At 47.1% G+C, this 21935-nt stretch overlaps 1 protein-coding gene across 1 annotated transcript in view; it reads right to left on the bottom strand.

The window, feature by feature from the left end:
* Positions 1-6356: 6356 nt before the first annotated feature.
* Positions 6357-21935, bottom strand: part of LOC147098513 (transmembrane protein 150A-like) — a 180888-nt gene continuing 165309 nt past the window's right edge. Inside the window, exons 7-8 of the mRNA XM_085970309.1 lie at positions 12878-13055; positions 6357-7047 (exon numbers count right to left, since the gene is read on the bottom strand). Of these exons, the coding sequence (XP_085826435.1) occupies positions 6803-7047; positions 12878-13055 (423 nt within the window). The 3' untranslated portion in view covers positions 6357-6802. The remainder of the gene's footprint in view (positions 7048-12877; positions 13056-21935) is intronic.

Below are 21935 nucleotides of genomic sequence, written 5' to 3'. Positions count from 1 at the left end.
GAGACACGATGAGTTGCTAGTCAAGGTGCTTGTTTACTGGGCCAGAACGAACTGAGCATGCCCATTCTAAATCATGTGACAAACCATGTGATAATACATTACATGTATGAAGTAGCAGAACTGGAGCTAAATTGTTGGTTCTCTATGAAAATCTAGGAAATTAGGTAGCCATTTTGAAGTGCGTATGCTGAAACAGAGAGAACGTAATCCATGGAGATTGGTGACATTTGATCGAGAGAGTGTATTTTTTTTACCCACAGTTGATGCGATATATCGATCAAACAAGAAGATTGTTCAAAATGGCAGCCTCAACCCCATCACTAAGCTCGGCGACCCTGCTCAATCTTTCTCTACAAGGGTTTGTCACTCAAACTGGGCAAGAGCTTCATGCTCTTTCCTTGGAGAATCGTGTGAAGTAGCGGAAGGATTCGCAGGTTGGTTAATAGTCTGACAGGGTGTGACGGGAACGCTCCTTCCATGGCTGTTCTTTGCTGGTGACCCATGCAATGTAATGCGACAGCAGGCTCTCTGTAAGTAGGGCGCTGGGCTGTGAGTAAGTGGCTAAAATTTGCCACTTGAAAAAGATTCAGTTTCCTCCTTTAAGATAACCTTAGCACATTCGCTCATAGGAAGTTAAGGAATTGTTACAAAAAAACAACGAAGCAGATTTCAAAAGTTTGCCACTCAGGTTCTTGCACCTTTAACTGAGAAAAACGTCCCAATGCCGTTTACATAGGAAAGGAGTGGGCACAGAGTGGGCGGGGAGTTCTGGAGAGGTCACCGAAAGCTCGGTCCAAGAAATGTGTTTGAGAAGGGCTTCAAAGATGGGAAGGGAGGTGTGATGAAATATATGCCTTCATCAGCCCATGTGTTTTACCTGCTTGTATTGTGTGAACCACCCCCTTTTGTTCCTATTGTGTGTATTGGCTACGCCCCTGTCTTTTGCCATATAAAGGTCTCAAGAGCTGTATGAGTCATTCCTACCAGACGAACCTGATGTGGGAAGACCTGCAATGCTGCAATGTTCTTAGTGATTAAAAGCCTTCAGTTGAATCCTTGTCTTTGAGTTATTGATGGCATATCAATTTTAATCACTAAAACACCAAGATGGATCGACTCCTGAAACCAGAGCGCTTGGATCTGGACCCCCATGCCTCAGACGCAGCCACGCAGTTCGGACACTGGTTCCAATGCTTCGAATTTTTCATTGCAAACTCATCCACCGCCATAGCAGCCGCAACCGCTACCGGAGACATGAAACTGGGAATCCTGCGAAACTGGGTGAGCCATCGGGTCTCCCCTCTCATCCAAGATGCCACCAGCTACGGGGATGCCTGCACCATTCTGAAGGCCCACTATGTGCGGCCAATAAACGAGGTGTACGCCAGGCATCTTCTGACTACTCGCACGCAGCGGCATGGTGAGTCACTAGAGGACTTTATACTAAGCCTAAAAGTACTGGGCAGAGACTGTAACTGTAAGGCCGTGTCTGCCATCGTGTACACGGAGGAGCTGATTCGAGACTCCCTTATTGCGGGCCTCAGTTCAAATTACATTCGGCAGAAACTGTTTGAAAAGGAGGGACTGGACTTAAAACAGGCTATAGATATAGCGCGATCGCTGGATATGGCCCAGAAGAACTCTCAATCCTGTTCCCCAGGCCACGCGGCCCACTCCGCCTCGTGCGCGCCGTGGGGGCCGCCATCTTGGAAGCCATCTTCACCTCCCAGGTCTCAGGCCAGCCCAGCACCATCGGAGCCCCAGCCTCCACCCAGGAGCCCCACTACTGCCGCGATGCATCGGGGCCCGAAATGCTACTTCTGCGGCCAGGACAAACACTCCAGGCATCTGTGCCCAGCGAAGGGCACCACCTGTTTTAAATGCGGGAAGGACATTTCAGCAAAGTCTGCAGAGGGAACCCCGCCTCCAACTCCACCACCGCCGCGTGCGCGCCGTGGGAGCGGCCATCTTGGAAGCCATCTTGTCCACCCTCATGGAGTCCACCATCTTGCCCCGACTGCACGGACCTCCAGGACCCACTGGTGGCCTCGATCACAGTGGATCAATCCAGGCCGCATTCGTTGTCTAAATCGATGATGGACATAGAGGTAAACGGGAACAAGGTTAAATGCTTGATTGACTGCAGGAGCACCGAAAGCTTTATTCATCCTAGCCTGGTAAAACGACCTTCACTAACGATAGTCCCCACACAGGGCAAAATCGCCATGGCCGATAAGACTCATACCTCAAAAATTACAGGTTTCTGTGCGGTTAGGTTGTCGGTAAAAGGCAATGATTACAGAGATTTTAAACTATTGATAATGCCAGACCTCTGTGTGAGCGTGATCTTGGGTCTGGACTTCCAGTGCCACCACCAAAGTATCACGCTTACCTACGGTGGGTCCCAGCTACCCCTCACAGTGTGCGGTCTGGCTACCCTGAAGGTCAAGCCGCCCTCTCTGTTCGCCAACCTCGCACCCAACTGTCGACCCATAGCGACCAAGAGCAGGCGGTACAGCTGGGAGGATAGACGGTTCATTGCGTCAGAAGTAGAAAGACTCAAGCGGGAGGGTATCATCGAATGCAGTACCAGCCCGTGGCGCGCCCAGGTAGTAGTAGTTAAGGGTAGCGAAAAGAAGCGGATGGTGATAGATTATAGCCAGACGGTTAATCTATACACCCAGCTAGACGCCTACCCTCTGCCCCGCATAGCGGATATGGTTAACCAAATCGCGCAATACCGGGTGTTTTCCACCATCGACCTAAAATCGGCATACCACCAGCTCCCCATTAGGCCGGAGGACCGTCCATACACCGCCTTCGAGGCGAACGGACGTCTCTACTACTTCCTCAGAGTCCCCTTTGGGGTAACGAACAGGGTCTCGGTCTTCCAGCGGGAGATGGACCGCATGGTCGATGAGAACCAGTTAACAGCCACCTACCCATACGTAGACAACGTCACCATCTGCGGCCATGACCAGCAAGACCACGACTCGAACCTCGCGAGATTTCTGAAAACCGCCCTCAGACTCAATCTCACCTACAACGAGGATAAGTGTGTCTTTAGCACCACGCGCCTCTGTATCCTGGGCTGCGTGGTGGAAAACGGGGAAATCGGTCCGGACCCCGACCGATTGCGCCCCCTACGGGAGCTACCCCTACCAAACACTCCCAAGGCCCTGAAAAGGTGCCTGGGGTTCTTCTCCTATTACGCCCAATGGGTCCCCAATTATTCCGACAAGGCCCGTCCCCTCCTGAAATCAACGTCCTTCCCGCTCACGGCCGAGGCCCACACCGCCTTCAACAGCATTAAACACGACATTGAGAAGGCCGCGCTGCGGGCAGTGGACGAAAACATCCCTTTCCAGGTCGAAAGCGATGCGTCCGACTTCGCTTTAGCAGCCACCCTCAACCAGGATGGGTGGCCCGTAGCCTTTTTCTCAAGAACCCTCCAAGGGCCCGAGATCAGGCACTCCTCGGTAGAGAAGGAGGCCCAGGCCATAGTGGAGGCAGTGCGGCACTGGAGGCACTACCTAGCCGGCAAACGCTTCACCCTGCTTACCGACCAGCGGTCGGTAGCCTTCATGTTTAACAACAAACAGAGGGGGAAGATCAAGAACGACAAAATTCTCAGGTGGCGGATCGAACTCTCCACGTTTGAGTACGACATAATATATAGGCCGGGGGCCCTCAACGAATCCCCCGATGTCCTATCACGAGGGATGTGTGCCAGCATCCAGGGGGACAGGCTACAGGGCCTCCACAATGGCCTCTGCCACCCGGGGGTCACCCAGCTATTCCACTTTATAAAATCCCGTAACCTGCCCTATTCCATCGAGGAGGTCCGGTCTATGACCAGGGACTGCCGCACCTGTGCGGAATGCAAGCCCCGTTTTTTCAGGCCCGACCAAGCCCACCTGATCAAAGCTACACGGCCATTCGAGCGCCTGAGCTTAGATTTCAAGGGACCACTCCCCTCCACCGACCGCAATGTGTACTTTCTCAACATTGTGGACGAGTACTCCCGCTTCCCATTCGCCTACCCCTGCCCAGATATGACCAGTGCCACGGTCATCAAGTGCCTCGGCAACCCGTTTTGCACGTTCGGCATGCCTAACTACATCCACACTGACAGGGGGGCGTCGTTCATGAGCGATGAACTGCGCCAATACCTGCTGTCGAAGGGGATAGCCACGAGTCGGACCACTAGTTATAACCCCCGGGGTAATGGGCAAGTGGAGAGGGAGAACGCGACAGTGTGGAAGGCGGTCACCTTAGCACTAAGGTCTAAAGGCCTCCCCACCACCCGCTGGCAGGAGGTCCTCCCAGACGTACTCCACTCGATAAGGTCGCTACTGTGTACTGCTACTAACGCCACTCCTCACGAGAAGATGTTTGTTTTTCCCCGCAAATCAACCTCAGGAGTATCCCTACCCTCGTGGCTCTCCACCCCAGGGACAGTCCTGTTACGGAAGCATGTGAGGGGCCACAAAACGGATCCCCTCGTGGAGGCAGTACACCTACTCCACGCAAACCCACAGTACGCGTCGTCAAGCACGCCGACGGGCGTGAAGACACCGTGTCCATAAAGGACCTCGCCTCGGCAGGAAGCGACGACGACGACCCATCACCACCACCCCCAGAAGAACCTTCACCATCCCCAGAGGTATCCTCACCACCCCCAGAAGTACCTGCAACACCCCCAGCACATGGGTATGCCCAGGAGGGCACCACGGACTCCCGGTCGGAACCCGAGGTACTGTTACGACGTTCAGGAAGGACTATCACACCCCCGGACAGACTAAATCTGTAGAAGGGGTGAATGTGATGAAATATATGCCTTCATCAGCCCATGTGTTTTACCTGCTTATATTGTGTGAACCGCCCCCTTTAGTTCCTATTGTGTGTATTGGCTACGCCCCTGTCTTTTGCCATATAAAGGTCTCAAGAGCTGTATGAGTCATTCCTACCAGACGAACCTGATGTGGGAAGACCTGCAATGCTGCAATGTTCTTAGTGATTAAAAGCCTTCAGTTGAATCCTTGTCTTTGAGTTATTGATGGCATATCAGGAGGTACAGAGCTGAGGTGGCTGAAGACCGCCTGACACCAAAGGTGCAGCAGAGGGAGGTGGCTGGAGAAGGTTACAGAGGAGCAGAGGGTGCAAGGCCATGGAGGGATGTGCAAAGTATGCCGAAGTTTTAAAATTTCATCTACTATGCTTGGTCCCCAGTGGGTTAGATATATGGAATTACTACCTTTTCGGCAAAGTTAAAGTGGTTTCGATTGGATTCTGTTACCACGGCCCCTGAGGTACAAGCAGAATGCAGCACTTGCATTTGTAAAATGCCATTTTGTGTATATTTCGATCTCGGATTTTTAAATGATGACAAGCTGACTGGAACTGCAGTGTAGGGCAACTGATCGACCAACAACTTTTCTGATAATACGGTTGCCTTTTTTCATGCGCTTTAAACAAACCCGATGACGTAAGTTGACTGGCCTGTCACACACTGAAGCGAGTGTGGCCTCATGGGTAGCCTGGCACTATCAGATGGCACCACGGAAAGATAGGACATAGCTCTCACTGCACAGAGTCCCTGATTTCTTCAGCAGCTGATACAACAACAACTTGCATTTATATAGCACCTTTAACATAGTAAAATGTCCCAAAGCGCTTCACAGGAGCGATTATCAAACAAAATTTGACACCGAGCCAATTAAAGAGATATTAGGACAGGTGACCAAAAGCTTGGTCAAAGACGTAGGTTTTAAGGAGCAACTTAAAGGAGAGAGAGGTAGAGAGGTGACGAGGTTTAATGATGGAATTCCAGAGCTTAGGGCCTAGCCGGCTGAAGGCACGGCTGCCAATGATGGGGCAAATGATATCAGGGATGCGCAAGAGGCCAGAATTGGAGGAGCGCAGAGATCTTGGAGGGTTGTAGGGCTGGAGGAGGTTACAGAGATAGGGAGGGGTGATATGGACAGCAAGGATATTTATCAATGGTGGTGGGTGCAGAGTCAATGCCAGATGCTTATGAATTTGTAAAACTGAGAGCATCGTGACCAGACACATCCTCATAGGGAAGGAGAAGGGGAGAAGGAGGCAGAGCCTAGACCAGATAGTTCTGCATAGAGGATGGCGAATGGGGGAAGGAGGTAGATGCAGAGACAATGAAGAGATGATGGGATAGCACCACGCCAAGGTCTGAGGCTTCATCTCTAGTCAACCTGCCCTGCTCTTGGACAGCTCCTAGTAAGTGGGGTTGGTAATGTCTTAGAAACAACATCTTCCCTCGCTGGCCTGGAAATGGAGGGTGACACTGAAACACACAGAATCTCTCATTGAGTCATTGATGCGTGAAATAAATGGAAATTGCTTTTTAAAAAGTTAGCATTATAACTTCAATTTGAACATTTAACTGTCCCATTTACAAGGGCCAGTGCTACAAGTATCTCAAAGACATCAACATCTTTTCTCAATACTCTGAATGGTCGTCATTTTCTGCCATAAAATATATAATTCATTCTTCTGTTATAAAAATCAATGTTTTATAAAAAAAAATTAAATTCCGTATAAATGTTCCAAAAATACCATTGGAAAAGGAACAGCTTGGTCCTCTTCTGTGTAGCAGTATCCTTGATTGCTTCAAGGGTCTGAGGTATCTAGTGATTTATTCTTCACAGTGCATCAGGCAGTAATGCTCCATAAATACCCTGGTCACTTGGATTTTTATGGATGTTTTAAAGCAGAGTTATGGCTGTGCCGTAATAGTTTAGCCTGCCTGTGGAGCTCTTGAAGCCTAGATCATGACGATAGCCTCTTGGTTGTGGTTGATGCGTGTGCTGGGGACTCTGTTGTTGTCTGATTTACAGTGGGTCTTCTTGCCATTCTTTGCCAGCAGTTCAAGGAAGGTGTTTTGAGTAATAGAGCCAAACTCCACAGCGAAGGTCCCATAGAAAACGAGGATGATGATGGTGAAAACCCATTCGCATATAGCTGCCGCATGCTGGAGCTTTGAGCCCTCCTGAATGAAGAAGACCCCACCTAGCAAGGTGGTTAAGGAATTTATATGACAGGTGAGACTGGGTAATGGTGTTGCCATAACGGGTATTTCCTAGATTGCATTCTGGGTATAATTTCAGACCATATTCTAGTCGTTATTCCAGATTTGCTCTGCTTGACGTTTCAGATCATATTCTAGATATTGCTCCAGGTCCCATTCTAAAAGTTGTTCCAGATCACAATCTAGATGTTAAGATCACAATCTAGATGTTGTTCTAGATCACAATCTAGATGTTGTTCCAGATCACAATCTAGATGTTGTTTAAGATCACAATCTAGATGTTGTTCTAGATCACAATCTAGATGTTGTTTAAGATCATAATCTAGATGTTGTTCTAGATCACAATCTAGATGTTGTTCTAGATCACAATCTAGATGTTGTTTTAGATCACAATTTAGATGTTGTTCTAGATCACAATCTAGATGTTGTTTAAGATCACATTCTAGATGTTGTTCTAGATCACATTCTAGATGTTGTTTAAGATCACATTCTAGGTGTTGTTCTAGATCACATTCTAGATGTTGTTTTAGATCACAATCTCGATGTTGTTCTAGATCACAATCTAGATGTTGTTTAAGATCACATTCTAGATGTTGATGTAGATCACATTCTAGATGTTGTTTTAGATCACAATCTAGATGTTGTTCTAGATCACAATCTCGATGTTGTTTTAGATCACATTCTAAATGTTGTTTTAGATCACATTCTAGATGTTGTTCTAGATCACAATCTAGATGTTATTCTAGATCACAATCTAGATGTTGTTTAAAATCACAATCTAGATGTTTTAGATCACAATCTCGATGTTGTTCTAGATCACAATCTAGATGTTGTTTAAGATCACATTCTAGATGTTGATTTAGATCACATTCTAGATGTTGATTTAGATCACAATCTAGATGTTGTTCTAGATCATAATCTAGATGCTGTTCTAGATCACATTCTGGATCTTGTTTTAGATTGCATTCTGAGTGATGCTCACTGGAAGCCAGAAATGTAGCTCCTCACACAGTGAAAGCAGCCATCACATGGATTTGGAGTTGAAGCCTTGAACCAGAATCTTTCTAGTAAGATCAATATGAATTCCACTGTTAGAACCCAGCATGGAGCTTGTATGAATGAACAACATAACCATTTGTAGATTAATGTTTTTGTCCTACAATCTAGTAGGTTTCCCATGGCGATGCTCATGGTGGTCAGGGGACAGGAACAATATGCAGTGTAATGCACAAAGTATTATTTTGCTGCTAACATATATGTATGTCTGTTTACGGCTACAAAAGTGTACTATTTCTTGATGTGAATGCTTGTAGATGACAATATTGACTTCACTCATGGGTAGGTTGATTAAGAAGCTGCAGGCATTCTGGCTCCTGTACTAAGTGCATTTGAAAGTATGTGTCAGTACTAGCAGATCTTCCATGGCATTGCTCGTGGTGAGTCAGAAGATATGCTTGATTATAGAAACAGGAATGCTTCAAAGTGTGACAGGGAAAGTGTGACAAGAAGTGACACTTGCTGGAAGTGTGCACTATAGGCAAGCCTTTTAGTGTGTAATATAAATAGTTGCAGAAACTTTTCACCATATATATTAATGACCTGGATGAAGGATTATAGAGTTATATGTCCAAATTTGTAGACAACACTGAGTTTAGAGGCACAGTAAGTTATGTAGATGGGATCAGGAAGTTACAGAAGGACATAGAGTAAACGAGTGGGAAACCTACAGCAGATGGAGTTCAATATGAGGAAGTATGAGGTCATTCACTTTGGATCGGAGAAAGATAAATCAGAATATTTTTAATAGGGAAGAGACTAGGAACTGTGGAGGAGCAAAGGGATTTAGATGTCCATGTACACAAATCACTAAAACCTAGTGCTGAAATACAAAAAGAAATCAAAGAAGCTAATAACATTTTGGCTTTTATCTCAAGGGGTTTGGAATACAAAAGTGAGGATGTAATGCTTCAGTTATACAGAGCTTTAGAAAGACCCTATCTATAGTACTGCGTTCAGTTCTGGGCCCCACACCTCAGGAAGGATATATTGGCCTTGGAGGGGATGCAGAGCAGATTCATCAGAATAATACCAGGCCTTAAAGGGTTAAATTATGAGGACAGGTTACATAAACTTGGTTTGTACCACCTTGAGTTTAGAAGGTTAATCTAAGGGGGAAAAAATTCAGTATCGCCCCGTTTGGGGCGCCATTATCGGCCGTGCGCAAAGTTCAGCGCCTGGCGCTAATTATTGCCTCTGACAGCAAACTTGGCTTTTCTCGCCCCTGGAGGTGATTGGAGCGCTAAATCAGGCGCTTCACACCTGTCTTAAGGTGCAAAGGCCGAGGAGCGAGGCGCTACCTCAGAGCGCTGGCGAAGCAAGGAAGGGCAAATCAAAATGAACCTGCAAAGTGCTGCTCAGTACTCAAAACTCCTTCACACAGCGTTGAATCTCTCCAGAAGTGTCTCTCTCTCTCTCTCAGAATGCGTGGTGCAAAAATGTCACCAACAAAAAAAGGCAGGAAGCGGTCGCCTTTAAATAGCGCTCCCCTAATCCCTTCCTGACTGCAAAACGCTCCCCTCAACCTGCCGTTGCTAGCGGCAGGCGGTAAGGCAGGGGGCGCCACTCAATATCCGGTCCGGGGCGCTAACAGGGCGTTGCGCACTCGACTGACGTCACGATCTGCCGGCGCAGGAGATCGTGGCGGTAGTGTTTAGCGCCGCCGCAAAATGTCTGGTTAATTTCGCGAGCGGCGCAAACATCGCCGCGCCCGGGCGCTAGTTGCTTTGCGCCCCATTAGCGCCCTCTTAAGGCGCTAACGGGAGGCGCAAACTACTGAATTTTCCCCCCCAAGGTCTTTATAATGATAAAAGGGCAGATACAGAGAAATTATTTCCTCTGGTGGGGAATCCAGAATAAGGGGGCATAATCTTAAAATTAGAGCTAGTCCATCTAGGAGTAAATTCAGGAAGCACTTTTTGCACAAAGGGAAATCTGGAGCTCTCGCCCTCAAAAGACTGTGGATGCTGGAGGGTCAATTGAAATACTCCAAGACTGAGATCGATAGATGTTTGCTGGGTAAAGGTTTCAAGGGATATGGAGCAAAGGCAGATAAAATGGAGTCGAGATACAGATCAGCCATGATCTAATTGAATGGCGGAGCAGGCCCGAGGCTGAATGGCTATGTCCCTACTGGGAGTTAATTCTGATCTCTAATTGGTGTAAAATTTCACAAATTAACTATTTATGTTCAGACTTGGCTTTGAACTACAACTTATGTGGAGAGGGAGAGAGAAAAGGATCTTTAAATCTGCTGGTGCTGTTAAGAACTTTGATGACACCTGGTTTGTGGTTTTGGCTTCATATTGTTTTAGGGCTGCAATTTATAACTACTCATCAAGCTGAGTTAAGAGGTCCAGAGCTCAGACACTGATAGCTCTCTAGCGTATATTCAGCAATACCAACTTACTGCTGTGACCAAGTTACTGCTGTCTATTAAACACTGGCAATGATCTTGTTTTAAGATCTGCTTAAAACAATTTGCATTTATTGCTAAGTATTTAAAAAAAAACTTATTTCAGGATCAATCCTAAACTCTGTAGGCTGATGAGAAGGTGGCACCTAAAGGGGTGGGGTCCTCACTGAGGCATGTACAATATGAAATGGTTTAATTAAGGCCAGTCCAGAATGTTGGGATAATTCAATGATGTCATATCAATGATTTAGACTAATATCAATGATTTAGACTTGAATGTAGGGGGCATGATTAAAAATTGGCTGTGTGGTTGATAGTGAGGAAGAAAGCTGTAGACTGCAGGAAGATATCAATGGACCCAACATCAGGTGGACAGGAAAGTGGCAAATGGAATTCAATCTGGAGAAGTGTGATGTTGTACTGCACTTGTGCACTAACAATGACAATAAAAGTTGATTTGATTTGATTTGATGTAATGCATTTGGGGAGGGCTAACAAGGCAAGGGAATACACAATAAATGGTAGGATACTGAGAAGTGTAGAGGAACAGAGGGACCTTGGAGCGCATGTCCACAGATTCCTGAAGGTAGCAGGACAGGTAGATAAGGTGGTTAAGAAGGTATACGGGATACATTCCTTTATTAGCCGAGGCATAAAATATAAGAGCTGGGAGATTATGCTTGAACTGTATAAAACACTAGTTAGGCCGCAGCTAGAGTACTGCGTGCAGTTCTGGTCACCACATTGCAGGAAAGATGAGATTGCACTAGAGAGGGTACAGAGGAGATTTACGAGGGTACAGAGGAGATTTACGAGGGTACAGAGGAGATTTACGAGGATGTTGCCTGGACTGGGGAATTTTAGCTGTGAGGAAAGCTTGGATAGGCTGGGGTTGTTTTCTTTAGAACAGAGGAGGCTGAGAGGAGACTTAATTGAGGTGTATAAAATTATGAGGGGCCTAGATAGAGTGGATAGGAAGGATTTATTTCCCTTTGCAGAGAGGTCAACAACCAGTGGACAGAGATTTAAAGTAATTAGTAGAAGGATTAGAGGGGAGTTGAGGAGAACTTTTTTCACCCAGAGGGTGGTGGGGGTCTGGAACTCACTGCCTGAAAGGGTGGGAGAGGCAGAAACCCTCATCACATTTAAAAAGTACTTGGATATTCACTTGATGTGCCGTAACCTGCAAGGCTACGGACCAAGAGCTGGAAAGTGGGATTAGGTTGGATAGCTCACTTTTGGCCGGCACAGACACGATGGGCCAAATGGCCTCCTTCTGTACTGTAAATTTTGATGATTCTATGAGCCTGCACTGCCGCCTGGGAGTCTTCACACTGGTCGTGCAAAGAGCGTTGTTGCCAACTGTGTTTGGACGTACTCCTGGGGGGGTTTCATTAGATGACCTCCCACCTCCAATCGACCTGCCAGGTCAAACTGCCTTTTCTCCCCATCTCCAATGTTTTAATAACTAATAAACGAAAGTGTTCAAAGAAAATCAGAAAAACACCGTTTCTTTTAATGCTCCTGTGAATGTTCTCCCGGGTTGCTCGCTGCAGTGTTCAGATTAAACGTTAATTCGGGGAGACTCCAGGGCAATCCTGGAGGGTTGGCAACCCTTTGTGAAAATCGGACATCGGGACGCATGGTGTCCATGATTTTCCGAAATCCTGGCCAGTGCGTGCCCGAATTTTCGAATCGTGTTGCCAGCTCTCAGCCAGCAGTACAGACCCGTAGAATCACGGTGTCAGACCAGAGGACATACATTCAAACAGAAAAGACAATTTAAAGCTGATATTCGAACTGTTTTGAGTTAGGCTACAAAAGGGATGAGCTTCAATGGGCCGAGGCTCCATCTGAAGATGAATTCATCAGTAAACATAGGTTTAATAAAAACAGAAAGTGCTGGAGACATTCAGCAGGTCAGGCAGCAGGTGTGGAAGGGATTGGTGAAAACACGGCAAAGGGTGAGATTGGAAGGCAGGATGGGGTCGGAGGAAAGAGAAGGGGAAGAAGAATCAGGAGGGGCGTTGGTATCTAAGAGTTGTTGAAGCTTGCGGTCCTTGACACCTGAAAGAAAGAAAAAAAGGTTTGTTAAAGCGCCGGATGAGGCGAAGGATGACATGGAACGGAGGACAAGGACAGCTCTGAAAGAGAGTGAGTCGGTGCTGCTGAAGGGAGAGGTCGAGAGCGCGTGTGGCATTAGGCGTGGTAAACTTAGGGTGCCGTTGTACTACGGGCTCCAGTCTGAGACTGGCTTAGAACAATGTGTCAATGACTGGCGGAAGTTATACTGCTGCCTCCGAGCACTGTTTAGAAGAAGTGCTCCGCAGAAAGGATACTCAGCACAAGGTTGATGAAGGCTGCAATGGTGAGAAAGGCCCGGCAGTGGCCTATCCGGTAGTCCAGTGAGTTCTTTGCTATCCTGTAGGTGAGCACGGACTGGAAACAGATGAACAGCATACTGCTCGGAAATCCCACTCCTGCGCCGACATAGTGTAAGACTTTGGCATTGTCAACCTGCAGACACAAGAGAACTTAGCTGTTAGAAAGACACCATTCCCTTGAAACGGCTTTATGTGCTGCACTTTCAATTAATCTTTCATCAGAATGGTAATTCCAGTGAATGAAGCATTTCCTTCGCTTCAAGTCAAACTACACTGATGCATCCTTTTCTAAAATCACATGATTAGGAGTTGCTAACTAAAGGTTAGCTCATTGACATCTAATTTCTGCCGTAAAGTGAATCAAAGTATTAAAGAGCTAAACCCTGTGCAGGGCACGTTGGTGCAGTGTGTTGATCTCAGAGTAGTGCTACACCAGAGAGCAGATGTATATGGATCAGTGTCAACCAACAACTTGCATTTATATAGCGCCTTTAGCGTAGTAAAACATCCCAAGGTGCTTCACAGGAGCGTTATCAAACTTAATTTGACACCGAGCCACGTAAGGAGATATTAGGACAGGTGATTGCAGGTTTTAAGGAGTGTCTTTAACAAGGAAAGAGAGGTAGAGAGATGGAAAGGTTTAGGGAGGGAATTTCAGAGCTTAGGGCCTCGGCAGCTGAAGGCACAGCTGCCAATGGTGTAGTGATAAAAATTGGGGATTCACAAGAGGAGAGAATTGGAGGAGCCCAGAGATCTCGGGGGGTTGTGGGGCTGGAGGAGATTACAGAGATAGGATGGGGCGAGGCCATGGAGGGATTTGAAATCAAGGATGAGAATTTTAAAATCGAGGTGTTGCCGGACTGAGAGCCAATGTAGGTCAGCGATCACATGGGTGGTGGATGAACAGGAATTGGTGCGAGTAGGACACGGGCAGCAGCGTTTTGGATGAGCACAAGTTTATGGAGGATGGAAGATGGGAGGCTGGCCAGGAGTGCGTTGGAATAGTCAAGTCTCGAGGTAACAAAGGCATGGACGAGGGTTTCAGCAGCAGGTGAGCTAAGGCAGGGGCGGAGATGGGCGATGTTACGGAGATGGAAGTAGGCGGCCTTAGTGATGGAGTGGATATGTGGTCGGAAGCTCATCTCAAGGTCAACTAGGACACCAAGGTTGCGAACCATCAGGTTCAGCCTCAGATAGTGGCGAGAGAGAGGGATGGAGTCGGTGGCTAGCGAACGGAGTTTGTGGTGTTGACCAAAGACAATGGCTTCGGTCTTCCCAATATTTAGTTGGAGGAAATTTCTGCTCATCCATTACTGGCTGTAGGACAAGCAGCGTGACAAATCAGTGAACGTGTAGCGGCCTAGAGCGGTGATGGTGAGGTAGAGCTGGGTGTTGTCAGCGTACATGTGGAACCTGACGTTGTATTTTCGGAAGATGGTGCCGAGGGGCAGCATATTGATGAGAAATAGGAGGGGGTCCAAGGATAGATCCTTGGGGGATTCCAGAGGTAACGATGTGGGAGCGGAAGAGAAGACATTGCAGGTGATTGTTTGGCTACGAATGGATCAATAAGAATGGAACCAGGTGAGCGCAGTCCCACCCAGCTGGACAACAGAGGAGAGGCGTTGGAGGAGGGTGGTGTGGCTAACTGTGTCAAAGGCTGCAGATAGGCCAAAAAGACTTGCATTTATATAGCGCCTTTCACGACCACCAGACGTCTCAAAGCGCTTTACAGCCAATTAAGTTCTTTTGAAGTGGAGTCACTGTTGTAATGTGGGAAACGCGGCAGCCAATTTGCACACAGCAAGGTCCCACAAACAGCAATGTGATAATGACCAGATCATCTGTTTTTGTTATGTTGGTTGAGGGATAAATATTGGCCAGGACACCGGGGAGAACTCCCCTGCTCTTCTTCGAAATAGTGCCATGGGATCTTTTACGCTCACCTGAGAGAGCAGACGGGGCCTCGGTTTAACGTCTCATCCGAAAGACAGCACCTCCGACAATACAGCACTCCCTCAGTACTGCACTGGAGTGTCAACCTAGCTTTATGTGCTCAAGTCCCTGGAGTGGGACTTGAACCCACAACCTTCTGACTCAGATGCGAGTGTGCTACTAACTGAGCCACAGCTGACACAGAAGGATGAGGAGGGATAGTTTTCCATGGTCACAGTCACATAGGATGTCATTTGTGACTTTGATAAGGGCCATTTCAGTGCTGTGGAAGGGGCGGAAACCTAAGTGGGGGGATTCAAACATGGAATTGTGGGAAAGATGGGCACGGATTTGTGAGGTAACAACATGTTCAAGGGCTTTGGAGAGGAAAGGGAGGTTGGAGATGGGGCGGTGGTTTGCAAGGACAGAGGGGTCAAGGGTGGGTTTTTGGAGGAGGGGGATGGTGATGGGAGATTTGAAAGGGAGGGGACAGAGAACCATTAACAATATCAGTTGGGCGGTCAGCAGTTCACGGGAATAGGGGTGAAGCAGCAGAAGGTGGGTCTCATGGACACGATGAGCTGGGAGAGAGCATGAGGGGAGATAGAGAAACTAGAGAAAGATGCAAGTTCAGGGCTAGGGCAAAGGTGAACCTTAGGGATCGTTTGGCTTGGTAGGCTAGGGAAAGGGAGGGTCCATGAGCTTCTCGCACTTGTTGTTGGAGGTGAGGGTGGAGGAAGCAGTGGAGGAGGGTTTAAGACGGGTTGTAGACCGAGCCACATATGGAGATACTGGGACAGGTGACCAAAAGCTTGGTCAAAGACGTAAGTTTTAAGGAGCATCTTAAAAGAAGAGAGAGAGGTAGAGAGGCTTAGGGAGTGAATTCCAGAGTTCACAGCCTAGACAGCTGAGATAAGAGATTATTATACCAGTAAGAGATTATTTCAGCCTCTCTGATGGGAAAGGACAGGAGGAAGCAGATTCAAAGGATGAGGGAGTAGGGGAGCAGGAGGAATCAATGAAGTACAGCGGGGACTAGGAAACACAGCACACAGGAACTTCAAGTCAGAAACCAGCAGAGGCGGTTTGCAATGAGATACACAAGCACTGTTGAGGAGTAATGCATGGCAATGTTTAACAGCAGAGGGCAGTGTACTCAGTGATCTCAACATATTGCACCAGCAAGCCTGTGCGATACAAAGAGCTACAAAAGTGAAAAGCATATCAAGGTCAATGATTATTACAGCAGTATTCTTGTATCCGCAGGAAATGTGCCCTATATATTGATACAAAAAGAGGAACAAGGAGAACTTCTAATCTACGAAAGGATTGCAAGAGAAGTCCTGCTCTGCGAATCTCCGAGGACCCCAGAACATGCTGAGGTGCACAAAGCCCACCAAGTATATATATCACAAAAACAGCAAGATTTGATGTCGGTCAAGCAGTCCGACAGCACAGAGGCATTCGCGGGGTCAGGAGCAGTGATGAAGAGGCAGAGCTGGGTGTTAATGGCGTACGTGTGGAAGCTGGTCCTGTGTCTGCGGATGATGTTGCCAAGGGGTAGCATGTAGATGAGGCAGGGGACTCTAGGGGCGATGGTGTGAGGGAGGGAAGAGGAGGCATTGTCGGAGCTGCATTGACTGTGCTCAAGAAGGTAGGAATGGAACTGCTCAAGGGCACATCCCGCAGCACTGGATGATGGAGGAGAAGCATTGGAGGAGGATGGCATGGTCAACCATGTGGAATGCTGAGGAGGGATCGAGAAATACAAGGAAGGATAATGCACCACAGTCACAGCGGATGTTATTTATTTGTGACTCTGAGCAAGGTAGAAGGCAGACTGGGTACAAATAGGGAGATATGGATATGGAGCTGGGAGACAATAACAGGTTTGAGGACCTTAAAGAGGTAAGGGAGAGTGGAGATAAGGTTACCAACCCTACAGAATTACCCTGGGCTCCCCAGGAATTAACAATTAATCTCCAGGACGCTACTGCGCGCAGCCCTGGAGAAAATTCATAGAAACATTAAGAATCTTTAAAACATTTTCTTTGAACACTTTTGTTTATTCGTAATAAAAATATCGGACATGGGAAAAATTGCTGCTTGACTGACTGTGAAAAATCAACCAATCGAGTAATGAAGAGTCTCTTCACTTTCCGACTGGTGTAGGAAGATGGTGCACCATGAGGAGGGACATGTTGGGCGACCAATGAGGGGAGTGTGGAGGTGGGGGTGGTTGGAGGCAGGGGATCATGTGATGGAACCTCCAGGAATACGTCCAACCAGAATTGGCAACCCTAATTTTTTTTTTATTCATTCATGGGATGTGGGCGTCGCTGGCAAGGCCAGCATTTATTGCCCATCCCTAATTGCCCTTGAGAAGGTGGCGGTGAGCCACCTTCTTGAACCGCTGCAGTCCGTGTGGTGAAGGTGCTCCCACAGTACTGTTTGGGAGGGAGTTCCAGGATTTTGACCCAGCGACGATGAAGGATCGGCGATATATTTCCAAGTCAGGATGGTGTGTAACTTGGAGGAGAACTTGCAGATGATGGTGTTCCCATGGGCCTGCTGCCCTTGACCTTCTAGGTGGTAAAGGTCATGGGTTTGGGAGGTGTTGTCGAAGAAGCCTTGGCGAGTTGCTGCAGTGCATCTTGGATAGTACACACTGCAGCCACGGTACGCCGGTGGTGGAGGGAGTGAATGTTTAAGGTGGTGGATGGGGTGCCAATCAAGCGGGCTGCTTTGTCCTGGATGGTGTTGAGCTTCCATCACACTCCTGACTTGTGTCTTGTAGATGGTAGAAAGGCTTTGGGGAGTCAGGAGGTGAGACACTCACTGCAGAATACCTAGTCTCTGACCTGCTCTGGTGGCCACAGTATTTATGTGGCTGGTCCAGTTAAGTTTCTGGTCAATGGTGACCCCCAGGATGCTGATGGAGATGGGGTGCTGGTTGGCTAGAACTGCAGGGTGAAGGCTGGCTTTTTGAGGAGAGCAGCAGTGATAACGGCAGTTTTGAAAGGGAATGGGGACGATGCCAGTCTTTCCATGCAGGGCTATTGGGGAAAGAGCGGATGAGTAAGACTAATTTGACAACTCTTTCAACGAGCCAGCACAGGCATGACGGACCGAATGGCCTCCTTCTGTGCTGTAAGATTCGATGATTCTCTTTACTGATGCTAACTGACCTGCTGTGCATTTTCAGTCTTTTTCTTTTTATTTCTACTGTCTGTGTTCATTTCACATCATGTTCCTTGGCTAGAATTATCAAGACTTTGAAAAACAGGTTTCCTCTATTCCCCCAAAAACAGATCTTCATTTTATAATGGCATCACTTAAAGGTCATCTGTCGTTTGAAGTCCTTTACAAGACAATAATAAACCTTTCCAGAGACACAGCAAGCACATTAACTATCCTTTTAACTAACCCGTTGCTTGTGTGTGTGTGTATGTGTGCGGGAGGGCGGGAGTAGGGGTAGGGGAGGTTATACGTTTTGCTACTGAGACACAGCTGCATGTTCAATCCTGTACTCCAACAGGACCGTGAGCTCCTTGAATCACACTAGGTACACTGGGGCTTAATGAGTTCGTGTGAAATGCTAGCAATTGGAACCCAAGTGTAATCAGTGCACCAGTCACAAGAGTTAACATCAAAACTGTTTCATTTTCTGTGGAGGATATTTAATGTTTGCCTTTCCGAAACATGCTTTCAAAAACATCACAAGGAGTCTAATTATTTATCTGAGACTACCTTAGTGCCTAACCCAGGTCACTGGAAGCAGTTACTTCCATAATCTTTTAACCGTGACTAAAATAAATCCACTTTTGTCTTTCAGCTCTCGATCTTTTGATCTCATAAGAGCAAGCACAGTCAGAAAGAAAAAAGCACCAAGGTTTCTGTTCATGCACCCTGCTGTCTAATATTAAACCAGCAGATGTGAATCTGTCCAGACTCTAATCCCTTTGTTCCATCTACTCGGTTTCATTTTGCACTTTCAATAGAGAAAGAAGCAGGGAATAATTTTCACTTTCAAGGTGCCATGTTTAAGAACTCAGAAAACTCCGTCTGGGCAAAGTTCTTGAACGCCGTGGAGAGGCAGCCAAGTTAGTAGCAAGTCTACAAAAGCAAAATACTGCAGATGCTTGAAAACTAAAATAAAAAACAGAAAATGCTGGAAACACTCAGCAGGTAAGGCAGCATCATGGAGAGAGAGAAACAGAGTTAACGTTTCAGGCCGATGACCCTTCGTCAGAACTGGAAAAAGTTAGAGATGTAACAGAGGCAGGGAAGGGGGGGGGGGTGGGGGGAGGAAAGAACAAAAGGGAAGGTCTGTGATAGGGTGGAAGGCAGGAGAGATTAAATGGCAAAAGGAGATGGTGATGGGACAAGTAAAGAAGCAAAAGATGGGTCGAGAGGAGGTGTAAACAGCAACAGCAGAATCATCACCAGTGCCTGCTGTCTAAGTAACAAGTATAAATAAGGAGCAGTAAAAAAGGAACATTCTCTCAGACACCTCTTTATTCTCAAAAAACCTGCTCTTTGAGGCTGGTTTCTAGTAACTAGTACAGACTGAGACTGATATATATGAACAATATAGACTGGGGCTGGTTTGGAAATACAGTCTAGATTGGGGGCGCTAATTAATGGGGTGGTAGAGACAGCGGGTTGATTTATATCAATAAATAAATATAATGAGCCTTGTACTTTAATAGTAACAGGACGGACTAGGTTTTGTGCTTTGCATAAACTGTATAGACTAGAGGCAACTTTCTAAGGAATATACAGACTGGTGCTGCGGCATTATAGGGTCAGTATAAAATTGCACTGATGTTTCCCCTTGGAGAATACATAAGGCAGTGAAAGGCTTTGCTTGATGATTACATGAATGCTCCTTCCATGGCCGTAACCTTCTTCATACCAACCAGTTAGTCCTATACACAGAGGGATTTGTGGGCTCCCACAACCCAGACAATGAGGGGGTGGGGGGCCAACCATACCTACTAGACTCAAGAATCCTGCTGGATGTCAATCCAGAATTCTGGGCCAGAGCTCCAGTCTCCACTCACTGGAGTGGGGCTTAGAACCCTGCACCTTCTGCATCTCAGAGGGGAGAATGTTACCACTGGGCCAAAGGCTCACTCACAGAATGGGGCTATTTACAGGAAGTGTAGAGTGGGGCTGTTTTATAGGGACGGTGTGGAGTGGGGTTGTTTTAAAGTGACGGTATAGAGTGGGGCTGCTTTATAGGGATGGTGTAGAGTGGGGTTGTTTTATAGGGACAGTGTAGAGTGGGTTGTTTTATAGGGCCAGTGTAGAGTGGGGTTGTTTTACAGAGCCAGTGTAGAGTGGGGCTGCTTTATAGGGACGGTGTAGAGTGGGGTTGTTTTATAGGGCCAGTGTGGAGTGGGGCTGCTTTATCGGGATGGTGTAGAATGAGTTTGTTTTATAGGGACGGTGTAGAGTGGGGCTGCTTTATACGACCAGTGTGGAGTGGGGTTGTTTTATAGGGACGGTGTGGAGTGGGGTTGTTTTATAGGGACGGTGTAACAGAACACAGAACACAGAGTGGGGTTGTTTTATAGGGCCAGTGTAGAGTGGGGCTGCTTTATAGGGACGGTGTGGAGTGGGGCTGCTTTATAGGGACGGTGTGGAGTGGGGTTGTTTTATAGGGCCAGTGTGGAGTGGGGCTGCTTTATAGGGACGGTATGGAGTGGGGCTGCTTTATAGGGACGGTGTGGAGTGGGGCTGCTTTATAGGGACGGTGTGGAGTGGGGCTGCTTTATAGGGACGGTGTGGAGTGGGGCTGCTTTATAGGGACGGTGTGGAGTGGGGCTGCTTTATAGGGACGGTGTGGAGTGGGGCTGCTTTATAGGGACGGTGTGGAGTGGGGTCGTTTTACAGAGGCAGGGCTGCAGGAAGCACAGGCTCCAACATCTTGAGCTGGAGAGCTGGAGTACTGAGGGCACACTCCAAATCATTGACCGAATTCACTGACGGTGTGAAGGTGTAATTCTAAGGTGCGTGTTGGCATCGATTTACCTCAGAAAAACACTCCTCTCGTGCCTTTGCTTTATTCAAAGACGCCATCTGTTGTGTATTTTAATTATTTTAAAAATAAAAATCAGGCATTTGTACGCTGTAGGCATCCTAACTCTCAGGAATACTGAGCCTGCAAAGGGTTCATTACTTCAGCTCTGAGATGAACACTATTTATATATAATCTTTCAAAGAGTCTATGTTGGTTGAAGCAATCTAGATGGTTGTTATTATGGTATACTTACAGCCAGAAGGCAAACAGAACCAAAGAAAGGGCAACATTCCAAGCTCCCCCCATTTTCTTTTCGTAAGCAAGTGGAGGATTTTGTTTTCCTTGTTCTATATGTATTCTGTTACAGTTATTGGAATTGTGGTAATAGATAGAGTTAGGAAGCCTGAAGTTATGAGCGCTGTTTTTTTTTTATAATTGAGGAAACTCGGCCAATAGTGCAGGACCCTATCAAGGTTGAAAAGAGTAGGATAGAAGATGAGGTAAATCAAGTAGAAGTGATTAGGGGGACGCCAAGCTCGGGTTTTGAAACCCTGTAGATTGGGAGAAGAAGGGAAGACCAAGTGAGGAAAAGGCATGAATGGGCTTGAAAGCTTTAGTTAATAAACCTGCAAGTCTGATAAAAGCCACAGGTGAAATTTCCACTTTTATTGCGGAAGGTATAACCCTTAATTAAACGAAATGATCCTGCACTTACATGTTAGGGTAAGTGTCTACCGCATAACCGTTCAATGGAAGGCTCTGTGGCTACTGCCGTTGATAACATAATAAGGCGTCACCCAGCACTTTAACAAAAAACATTTTTTCTTCCTTTCAAGGAACCGGATGCTCAAGTAACTCTTGGATGCCAGCCTACATCCCAATCCCTCTTCCCATTCATCTCCTGTGTCCCGGTCTCTCCTTCTAATGTCACTCCTTGCCCTATTTTCACCATTTCCTCTGACCATCACCATCGGACCCTGAACAATCTGACCTCGGTTTCATCTCCGTATGCCCTTCACCCTAACGAATCCCGAGCTCAAGATGATGACG

Source organism: Somniosus microcephalus, chromosome 29 (genome assembly GCF_052327205.1).
Source record: "Somniosus microcephalus isolate GS21.2 chromosome 29, FLI_Smic_1.0, whole genome shotgun sequence".
In the NCBI taxonomy this organism is placed as follows: domain Eukaryota; kingdom Metazoa; phylum Chordata; class Chondrichthyes; order Squaliformes; family Somniosidae; genus Somniosus; species Somniosus microcephalus.
Note: the sequence above shows the minus strand (reverse complement) of the source record. Positions and strands in the feature narration are given on the sequence as shown.